Raw genomic sequence first — 10231 nt, 5'->3', positions numbered from 1 at the left:
ACTAGTTTTTTTGGTAGGCGACTGCATCAACTAGTTTATAGGACATGTCTAGATCATATTCACTTTATAGTACAATACTACAATGAAAATACTATTGTACATTAATATATTTGTTTAACCATTTGACTAAAAAATCTAGATAAATAAAATTAAGTAGTAGTACGATCGATGAAGAAAAAAAAAATTAAAACAAGAAATGGAGTAACTATATATATATATATATATTTTTTTTCCAGTAAGTAACTATTCTATACTCTTTAGTGGGGAACAATGGAACACCCGTCGGCAGAGAGATACATGGTCTTGGTTGCAAAACGTCTTGCAGTTTATGCCCATAGATTGGAATTGGACTATATTTTTGATAATTTTAAACGTGTTCCAATTGTAATTGGACCCTCTTTATATTTTATTCGTCCAAATGTGACTTTTTTGACATTATTTTTGAGGGTTTTTTTTTTTTTTAAATAAATGTTTCCGAGTTCTCCACACTAAACAGTAAACACAGCAGGGGGTAGGTTTGTGAAAGTCTTATTAGCTTAAATGGAGCGAACGAAGACAGACTGCGAGAGAACAGAGACGTAATGAGAGTGATATTGTCTGTGATTTACATTTTTCTGCTTCTTGCATTGTCTGGTAGATGCAGCGATGTTTATAGTAGGAGAGATTTCCCCGAAGGCTTCACTTTTGGATCTGCCACTTCTGCTTATCAGGTGAGAGAGCAAATTTTGTTATCAAAAAGAACAAAGTAAAACTTTTCGATTATTTTCTGAAATATCTTTGATTTGCTCTGCTTTCTCTCAAAGTGGGAAGGAGCTGTTGATGAAGATGGGAAAAAGCCTAGCGTTTGGGATACTTTCCTTCACTCTCGTAAACTTCTTTTGCTCTTTGGATTTTTTTTTTTTTTTGGAATTTAGTAAGATAACTCAAATTAATTAGTGTGTTTCTTGACTCTTAGTTGATATCCAATTTTGGTATGTTTTTTTTTTTTTTTTTTTTTTTTGTGATAGGTAACTTAGCAAACGGAGACATAGCTTGTGATGGGTACCACAAATACAAGGTTTTTGTTTTTTCTCTATCTCTCTATAGATGTTATTCACCAAACAAGAGTTGATTTACATCAAAACCTTTTTATTTTTCTCATTGTGCAGGAAGATGTGAAACTAATGGTGGAAACTGGCTTAGATGCATTCAGGTTCTCTATCTCTTGGTCTAGGCTTATACCAAGTAAGTCTTCTCAAACAAACATGCTCTTGTGTGTGTTTTTATTTTAACTTCAAAGGATCAAACTTTATAACATGAGCTCATCTAGATGGAAGAGGTCCTGTTAACCCAAAAGGTCTACAATTCTATAAGAACTTCATTCAACAACTTGTCAGCCATGGAATCGAACCACATGTTACATTGCACCACTACGATCTTCCTCAGTATCTCGAGGATGACTATGGAGGATGGATCAACCGCAGAATCATGTAAGCTAGCTATAACCAAAAGAAAACAAGAACGCGGCATTTACTTAATTACCTCTAGAGAAAAGTTGATAAAACTTGCTATTATTTGCCATTGCAGCAAAGACTTTACTGCTTATGCAGATGTTTGTTTCAGAGAGTTTGGGAACCACGTCAAATTCTGGACCACGATCAACGAGGCTAATGTATTCACTATCGGAGGTTACAACGATGGGACTTCCCCCCCTGGTCGTTGTTCTAACTGCTCATCAGGGAACTCGTCCACTGAAACATACATTGTAGGCCATAACTTGCTTCTTGCACACGCCTCTGTTTCAAGACTGTATAAGCAAAAGTACAAGGTTTATATAAGTATATTACATAACCTTATAATGGATGTGTGAATTGATCATGACTAACGAGCAACATGTTATACAATGTGCAGGATAAGCAAGGTGGTTCTGTAGGCTTTAGCTTATATGCATTTGAATTTGTTCCTTATACAAGCTCCTCTAAGGATGATGAAATTGCAATTCAAAGAGCCAAAGATTTCTTCTACGGCTGGTGAGTGTAGGCACATAAAAGTGATATTTTCAAATTGGGAAACATATCTAAGGCTTTAAACATATAACTTAGGATACTTGGGCCTCTTACATTTGGAGACTATCCCGTTGAAATGAAAAGAGCTGTGGGATCAAGACTGCCAATTTTCTCGAAGGAAGAATCTGAACTAGTTAAAGGCTCGTCTGACTTCATAGGGATCATGCACTATTTTCCAGCTTCTGTCAAAAACATAAAAATCGAACCTTCTCTTCCAAGAAACCCGGATTTCTACTCAGACATGGGGGTATCTTTGATTTGTAAGAATCAAACTCAAACCTCTTTTAAATAACAAAACAAACTCTTTTGCTCTTTTGTGTTTACTAATCATCTCTTTTCTGCTTGTGGGGGACAGATCTTGGGAATTTTTCAGGTTTCGGGGTAAGAGTTTTTTGAGGCTATCAAATTCAGATATTAAACTATTAATATTCCTTATACATTCAAACACACAAGTTTTCCCAATCATTCTTTCTGAGTTGTTTTGCTTTTGTTTGGACAAGTATGATATTGTTCCATGGGCTATGGAAAGTGTCCTGGAACATATTAAGCAGGCCTATGGCAATCCTCCTGTCTACATTCTTGAGAATGGTCTCCCTCTCTCTATTCTGATCTCTCCCCCTCTTGTTTTTTTTTTTTTTTTGTATAAGTCTTCTCAATTCTCTTGCCAATGCAAACGAATAGGTACACCTATGAAGCCAGACTTGCAGCTGCAACAGAAGGACACACGTAGGATTGAGTACTTGCGTGCTTACATTGGTGCTGTACTCAAAGCCGTTAGGTAATTAGTAAAGTGTTTCTTACTGTGATCTTCTCTCCTCTGCTCTTGTCTGTGTAATAAAGAAAAAAAAAACATTATTACGTGTAGGAATGGATCAGACACGAGAGGATACTTCGTATGGTCATTTATGGATTTGTACGAGTTACTAAGTGGATACGAGCTTAGTTTTGGATTATACTCTGTCAATTTCAGTGATCCTCATCGAAAGAGATCTCCCAAACTCTCTGCTCACTGGTACTCTGATTTTCTCAAAGGCAAAACCACTTTTTTTGGTTCCCAAGGCATCACACAATTGCATAGAACCTTCTCTTCTTCCTCGTTATAGTGAATTGCATTTCTGATGATTCCGACCCAGTTTGATAAAGTCCGGTTATGTAATGAATAAAAAATACCAAGTTTATGTTTACCTAAGAACAACAATCGTTTAATCTATTATAATTGTGAGAGATTCCTTAAAATAGTACAAGAATCTCTAAAAGATAAAAGTTTGGATCTCGAAATTAGTGGAAGCTTATTGCTCAGCACTCAAAATGTTTGAGCCCCACGACTTTGAGAAAATATTGGTCAAAAGTTATAAGTATCATAAATAAAATAAAATAAAAATCAGATTAAAAAATAATACTTGAAGAGAAAATTTCATAAGCAAACAAATAGGGTGTCCACAATAACCGGATTATCTTTTGATAAAAATAAACTAAATCTTGGACTTATTTTGTTTTCTTCCGATTTACATAAACTAGGTACTGTATATAAGAACGCACTCTTCCAAAATGCTCTAAAATATCTCAATTCCCCACTTAGGAAAAGAATTAGTGCACGAACCTAATTTATTTTAGTTCCCATATTAAACTCTCTCTCAAAAGATTCGTCAATTGTCCCGTTAGCTTTCCTATTTTCGATATAAATGATTCTAATCCATTTATTATTTCCGTTGGAATTTACATATTCCAACCAAAGTTTGGTAATTGTGTATTGAACGAGAACTAGGGTTAGGTGAAAAACTTTATACGGTGCTCGAACATCAGGTCAACATTTTATTTTTTATAACAAAATCATGTTTATTTATATGGAAACTAATGTGATAATAGAAAAACGGCAAAACAAAAAAAGATTCTGCAAATGATGTTAAGAAAAAAAAGATTCTGCAAATATAGAATCTTATAAAGCCAGAATCTCCTGATAATTCGCATTTCCAATAATAGCCCGATATTTTCGCATCCTCCGTTTTTTTTTACCAAAAACAATTTCCAAAGCATAGCAGCAAAGTCAAGCACACACCTACTACCCCCACCTCCCTCCCTATATATCAATACTCGCAGGAAACTCTTTAGTGTTACCAAAAAAAACGTCTATTATTCTTTCAGATTCCTACAAAATGTCTTCACTTGCAGATTTAATCAATCTCGATCTCTCCGATTCCACTGACCAGATCATCGCCGAGTACATATGGTTCGTAAATTTCTTCCTTGATCTCTGTCAATTTCAGCGTTTGAAGTTCAGTTTGCGTATTAAAAACATAGTATCTTTATGATTTTCATTTATAATAATAGATCAAAAAGTTTGCTTTGAGTTTGTGTTTGTGTCTAAAAAAAATATCATATTCTTGAGGTTTTTTCTTAAACATGAGTCAAAAGTTTAAACCTTTGTCTCATCTACTACGTTGAAAGATTTTGTGTGTGTTTGGTGAATAGGATTGGTGGATCGGGCTTGGATATGAGAAGCAAAGCAAGGGTAACTATAAAAATATAAATTTTACTTTTTTTTTGTTTTTTAAACAAAAAAAAAATGTTATTGCAGACTTTGTAAATGTTTTTTAAAAAGAGTTAAGAAAAGGAAATCATTATATTGTTATTGCAGACTTTGCCAGGACCAGTGAAGGATCCATCAGAGTTACCGAAATGGAACTACGACGGTTCAAGCACCGGCCAAGCTCCCGGCGATGACAGTGAAGTCATCATCTAGTACGTTTAAAATTTTAATTATCAATTAATAATTAATGAAATTTGTAAATCGTGAATTAATATTAGTTTGGGTTTTTTTTTGTTTTTGTTGTTTTAGCCCTCAAGCTATCTTCAAAGACCCCTTCAGAAGAGGCAACAACATCCTTGTAAATGAAATCTCAATAACACAATCTCTTTATGAAATTTTCTTTTAAACTCAATCCTTGTGTAGTTTTTAAATTTTGTTTAAATTTTTATATATTTTATTCTTGGGATTGATTTGGGTATTAGGTGATGTGTGACGCATATACACCGGCCGGAGAGCCGATTCCGACGAACAAAAGGCATGCGGCCGCTAAGATCTTTAGCGACCCTAGTGTTGTCGCCGAAGAAACATGGTAAATATTTTAAAATGAAATGATAATCTAATTATCGTTCCAAAACTATAGTTTTGCATAGTTTATATATTTCTTAGAACCAAAAATTATAAACATATAAACAATTTGACCTATATAATATAAGAATAAAACTGTCAACGTATTCGTTCGTCTGTCTCTGTACTAAGTACTTTAAAAATCGTACCTAAAATAAAATACAATAATGAATGGTATATATATTTTTTATGAAATGTAATGGTTTACCATCTTTTGAAGTATTTGTTTTTTTACCATTTAAAATATATTTTCAAAATTGTAAGTTTTTTTTTTTTCCGTCAAACACCATTTTATTAAGTAATCGGATGGAGACTTTCTTCTAAAGAGAGCCAATCTAGAGCCGATGTGCTTACATGGGAGAATAAAGAACCTCGTGCACTTGCCTTTTTTGCGAGGCAATCTGCAAAAGTTATAATTCTACTGTTAAGGTAGGCTATTCAGATGGGTTATCAAAGTGGAAATTAGCTCGGAGCAATCTGTGGCGAAGTCAAAACTCGTCTTGGATTCTGAGATGAGGCAGAAAATGTTTCCCTTAGTTGCACGATTTATGATTATCATGTGAACACTCCACCTAGATAAAGTTTTTTCTTACTAGGAAAAAGCGTTATACGATTGATCATGTGCGATAATATTTTCATGTTTGGTTTAATCGACTATTTATTTTTTTCAATATTATCAAGGTGTTTAAAAAAATTCAAATATTGAAATTCAGGTACGGAATTGAGCAAGAGTACACTTTGCTGCAAAAGGATATTAAGTGGCCGGTAGGTTGGCCGGTCGGCGGTTTCCCAGGTCCTCAGGTAAAGCTTTTTCCGGCGATCAATCTAAAAATTTATATCGACCTCAAAATCAAACTAAGAAAAAAAAGATCTTCCTCAACAAAAACAGGGACCGTACTACTGTGGAGTTGGAGCAGACAAAGCCTTTGGAAGAGCCATCGTAGATTCTCATTACAAAGCTTGTCTTTACGCCGGAATCGATGTCAGTGGCACTAACGGTGAAGTTATGCCCGGCCAGGTTTACTTTTACCCTTTTGTTCTTCTGATTCAATATCGAGTTTATCAATTTCAGAACAAGAAATCAAATCCTTGAAACTAATTTTGTGTGGGTTTCAGTGGGAGTTCCAAGTCGGTCCTACCGTTGGAATCGCTGCCGCTGATCAGGTCTGGGTCGCTCGTTACATCCTCGAGGTATATATACTCATGGCGATTCATACACACTTTCTCTCTGTTTCTTATATACCTCTGTTTTATGACTTTGTTTCTTGGATATGTGAAAACAGAGGATCACAGAATTGGCTGGAGTTGTTCTGTCTCTAGACCCTAAACCAATTCCGGTTTGTTTTCTTGTTTTCTACCAAACAGTAAAAAATAAACAAAAATATTTGGTACAGTAAAATTCACTCAATTACTCTGTTTTTGTTTTCTACTTCAGGGAGATTGGAATGGTGCAGGAGCACACACAAATTACAGGTCTGCTCTGGTTCTTGTTTTTATGATTCTTGCTCTGTGTTTTTGTTTTTTCTCAATTGGGATTTAGTTTTGTGCAGTACGAAGTCGATGAGAGAAGATGGAGGGTACGAGGTCATAAAGAAAGCGATAGAGAAGCTTGGATTGCGTCACAAGGAACACATTGCTGCTTATGGTGAAGGCAATGAGCGTCGTCTCACCGGAAAACATGAGACCGCCGATATCAACACTTTCTTATGGGTAAGAATCTTTACTAAACTCATAATAAGCCGCTTTTAAAACACAGCACCATTGTACAGTTTTCATATCACATGACCCTAAACCACAATCTAACTAAACCGGTTTATACAGGGTGTGGCAAACCGAGGGGCATCGATTAGGGTTGGGCGTGACACTGAGAAGGCTGGAAAAGGATACTTTGAAGATCGTAGGCCAGCTTCGAACATGGATCCTTACACTGTGACCTCCATGATTGCTGAATCCACAATCCTTTGGAAACCATGAAAGAAGAAACCTTGAGCTTCAAGGAATCTCTAATATCAGTTCATGTTCATTCATCTATGGTCTCTTTCTCATTCTGAAACAGTTCTCATGTGTTCTTTGTTTTAAATGTTTGATTTGAAGTTCTGGGAATAATGAACATGGACGTAATTTCAGACAACATTTACTTTCTTCTATTTCTAAATCTCTACAAAATTTTAGATTTTAGTTTTAGATTAGACCGGGACGTATGAACCGAATTTTAAACCAATTATTTTGACAGAAACCAAAACGAAATTTAAACGAAGTACAGTCCAACTGAATAAACGGAATTTAACCTAACTTCGTCGGTCGTCCTTTACCAAATTTTTGTCAAAAAAAAAATTATCCGATTAAAATTCAGTAAAAAACTCCACGAGTCAGAAAAAATGAATAATCCTAAAACACAGAATTTGGATTTCTATTGGGCTTCTCCGTTTACTAGTCGGCCTAAAAATCACACCAAGATACGTCCAAAAAATCGAATAACTGATTTTTGTTTTTAACACAGTATATCTATTGGGCCCAATTCGGTTTTATGGACTCAAATTTATAACCATACAATATAGAAAGCCTTTGCTATTTTGATACTTGGGAAAAAAATTCTTGAACCTAGCCTCTTAAGAGCAAGCCCAATGGGAGGGTTTTTAGAGTTTCTTAGGCCATGAATCCTTAAGAAAATTGCCCAAATCAAATTAAAAATATAAAATTTGGTAAGAAACGTACCTTAGTTTAGAATTGTTTTTGGTTTTAAGAGTTCATACGTGTCAACTTTCCATTGGTCTGTCTAATGAGAAAACAAATAATTGTTGAATTCACCATTTCGATTTCTCTCTCTGGTTTTGATTCTTCTTCGTCTTCTTCATCAACCTGTAGGAGACTCGTGTAGGTACGTACGTAGCTTTGAATCTCTTCTTGCGTAACCTAAAATCTTGTAGATTCCTCTTGAGAGTGAAGCATTCTCGAGTGAAGAAATCGCTTGTTTCTCTCGTTTTCTTTCTTCTGTACTGATTTCAACGCAAACAACAAGCAATAAGATCAAGATCTTACCTGAATCAATCACTACATAGAGCTATATATTTTGCTTTTGATTACGATTTTAGACTCAAACTTGTATTTGATTCAGCGACATTTGTTGTTGTCTTTTTGCTTTGTAGCATTGAGTTTAGCTTAGGATTGGCTTTTAATAGAGTTTCTATTTGAGTGGAATTATCATATAGAATTGATGTCTAGTTAGTGTTTGATGAAATTCCTCTGAGAGTGTGTAATAAGCTTTCTTCTTCAAGATTGGTAGATTTGATAAAGATTTTTTTGGTTTTTCAAGAATCTGTTAGTTTAATTGCTTGTGGTTGTAGATAAAATGTTACAGAATGCTTGATTGGCATGCTTCTATGAATGGCTTCGGGGAGGAGAGAAGGCCATGCTTGATTGGCATGCTTCTGTGACCAAAGATTCTACTAACAAGGACCAGAATCTACAAATGCAGTCTCCTCCATCACTTGAGGAACCAGATCCAAAGAGACAATTCTTTTTTTTTAAGAATCCACCTAATGACTCTACCATTGGACAAATAAAATTTTAAGGATTCATCAAAAACTCTTAACTTTAAAATTGTCATAGTTTATGATTAAAATATGTTTAAAGATCTTTTTAAGAACTCAACCATTGTTGTTGCTCTTATGAAGCTATATCAGTTGGTGATCTAGCTTGATTTTACAACGAATACCTCTCTCCAGGGACTTATGAATAAACTTTATATCGTGTTCGTCATTTTTTGCCTACGAAATTCATCAAAACCAATTAGTTTTGTATTATTAAATCCAACATATATAGAGTGTTTGGGCCCAATTCTATTCGGCTTCAAACAAAAAAGCTAGGATTGACTCTCTTTTTTCCCGTCAAGGATTTAGGGCAAGACTAAATTGGACAAGATTTATAAAAATTTTTGGGTCAGTTCTCTACTTTTTTGTTCATCGATTTTTTCTTTCTCAGATGTGTCTATGATTTATTTATTTTACACCAAACTCAAACACGAGTCGTGGCCCAGCTCAAATAAAACTTAGAAGCTCTAAACTACTTTGGGCTAAAACTTTTATTTTATTATCCACTAGTTAAGACTCGTCCTGTTGGTCCATGTTAAGATAAAGTCTCGTTTCGTCCATTATGGTTCCACAATATTGGATAGTTGATACTAGATTTTGGTTTTTTTAAATAAATTTTGATAAAAGGTTTTAAATCTACCCAGTTATATTTATTTAAAAAAAAAAACAATCTGCATGTAAAACTGTAAAAGATTGACATGCATGCATGATGCATGTTTACATGTATACACATATAGTTTGGAAGAAGCTCTGTGAATTCTTTGGGGGATTTAAACATTTTTTTTTTTTGTTAAAGATTTAAACATATATATCTAGAGAAAACAATAGTGGAAGTCGAAGAAGTAAATGCTTTGAGAGTTGAATTGAAACAAACGAGTCAGTAAAAGTTAGTATAAAGTTACTGTGGTATGTGTTGTGTCTAAATAGGACAATGCAATGCATGCATGCATTCGATTATCATTTAGTCATTATACCTTCATCATCTTGCAGCTTTTTTTTATAACTTTTGCTTTTTTTTTCCTTCCCTTGACTTTATCTTTTATTTTATTTTAATTTGTCAGATATAAGTGAGAACACAGAGGGGAAAAAAAGCTTTGGGAAAAGCACTTTGTTTATTGAATATTTACTTTTTTCTCTTCTACTTTTTAACAGCTTTAGAGAAAGAAAAACAAATTCCAACCCAATAATAACTTTTTCACTTATTATTAATTGCTCGCTCTCTCTCTATAAAATAAAAGAAAATAAAAATAAAATAAAGGAGCAATCATAAAGCAATCGATTACAAAATGATTTCATCACCTCTCACATCAAGCTATCTTTTATGCAATGGGCAGAAAAGTCCTGTGCCCTTCTGTCTCTTCACATTTATCACTCTTTTTACATTGAATTGCTCCTTTTCTTCCTCTCTCTTCTTGCTTTCTCTCTCTCAACCTTAAACTTACATC

General features: G+C 34.3%; 2 protein-coding genes across 5 annotated transcripts; both read left to right on the top strand.

Moving 5' to 3' along the window:
- Positions 1–450: 450 nt before the first annotated feature.
- LOC9309853 (putative beta-glucosidase 2) lies at positions 451–3283 on the top strand. 3 transcript variants are annotated; one of them, XM_002873739.2, is made up of 12 exons: positions 451–710; positions 804–867; positions 1008–1057; positions 1149–1224; positions 1310–1469; positions 1567–1807; positions 1891–2009; positions 2082–2305; positions 2401–2426; positions 2546–2633; positions 2727–2823; positions 2911–3283. In XM_002873739.2, the coding sequence occupies exons 1-12, from the start codon at positions 582–584 to the stop codon at positions 3146–3148; spliced, it is 1512 nt and encodes a 503-aa protein (XP_002873785.1). In that variant the 5' UTR covers positions 451–581; the 3' UTR covers positions 3149–3283. The 3 variants fall into 3 exon arrangements, with proteins under 3 accessions (XP_002873785.1, XP_020877324.1, XP_020877325.1); XM_021021665.1 differs by having other exon boundaries at positions 804–869; positions 1024–1057; XM_021021666.1 differs by lacking the exons at positions 451–710; positions 804–867; positions 1008–1057; positions 1149–1224 and having other exon boundaries at positions 1394–1469; positions 1572–1807.
- Positions 3284–3967: 684 nt separating this feature from the next.
- On the top strand, positions 3968–7343 carry LOC9307795 (glutamine synthetase cytosolic isozyme 1-4). Of its 2 annotated transcripts, XM_021021673.1 has the most exons (12): positions 3975–4272; positions 4515–4554; positions 4681–4784; positions 4882–4930; positions 5055–5161; positions 5910–5997; positions 6086–6214; positions 6313–6387; positions 6480–6533; positions 6632–6669; positions 6747–6906; positions 7018–7343. In XM_021021673.1, exons 1-12 carry the CDS (start codon positions 4199–4201, stop codon positions 7168–7170), a joined length of 1071 nt encoding a protein of 356 aa, XP_020877332.1. In that variant the 5' UTR covers positions 3975–4198; the 3' UTR covers positions 7171–7343. The 2 variants fall into 2 exon arrangements, with proteins under 2 accessions (XP_020877333.1, XP_020877332.1); XM_021021674.1 differs by lacking the exon at positions 6747–6906 and having other exon boundaries at positions 3968–4272; positions 7069–7129.
- The last annotated feature ends 2888 nt before the right edge of the window (positions 7344–10231 follow it).

Source organism: Arabidopsis lyrata, assembly GCF_000004255.2.
Source record: "Arabidopsis lyrata subsp. lyrata unplaced genomic scaffold ARALYscaffold_6, whole genome shotgun sequence".
Taxonomy (NCBI): domain Eukaryota; kingdom Viridiplantae; phylum Streptophyta; class Magnoliopsida; order Brassicales; family Brassicaceae; genus Arabidopsis; species Arabidopsis lyrata.
This window is presented reverse-complemented; position numbering and strand designations above follow the sequence as displayed.

What these genes read in the sequence shown, in the direction of transcription:
- LOC9309853 (XM_002873739.2), top strand. Translation starts at nt 582, where the DNA reads ATGAGAGTGATATTGTCTGTGATTTACATTTTTCTGCTTCTTGCATTG. An exon ending in TGTCTACATTCTTGAGAATG is followed by an intron (nt 2,634 to 2,726) that starts GTCTCCCTCTCT and finishes GCAAACGAATAG; the next exon opens with GTACACCTATGAAGCCAGAC. An exon ending in GCTGTACTCAAAGCCGTTAG is followed by an intron (nt 2,824 to 2,910) that starts GTAATTAGTAAA and finishes TATTACGTGTAG; the next exon opens with GAATGGATCAGACACGAGAG.
- LOC9307795 (XM_021021673.1), top strand. Translation starts at nt 4,199, where the DNA reads ATGTCTTCACTTGCAGATTTAATCAATCTCGATCTCTCCGATTCCACT. An exon ending in GCGGTTTCCCAGGTCCTCAG is followed by an intron (nt 5,998 to 6,085) that starts GTAAAGCTTTTT and finishes CAACAAAAACAG; the next exon opens with GGACCGTACTACTGTGGAGT. An exon ending in TAGACCCTAAACCAATTCCG is followed by an intron (nt 6,534 to 6,631) that starts GTTTGTTTTCTT and finishes TTTCTACTTCAG; the next exon opens with GGAGATTGGAATGGTGCAGG.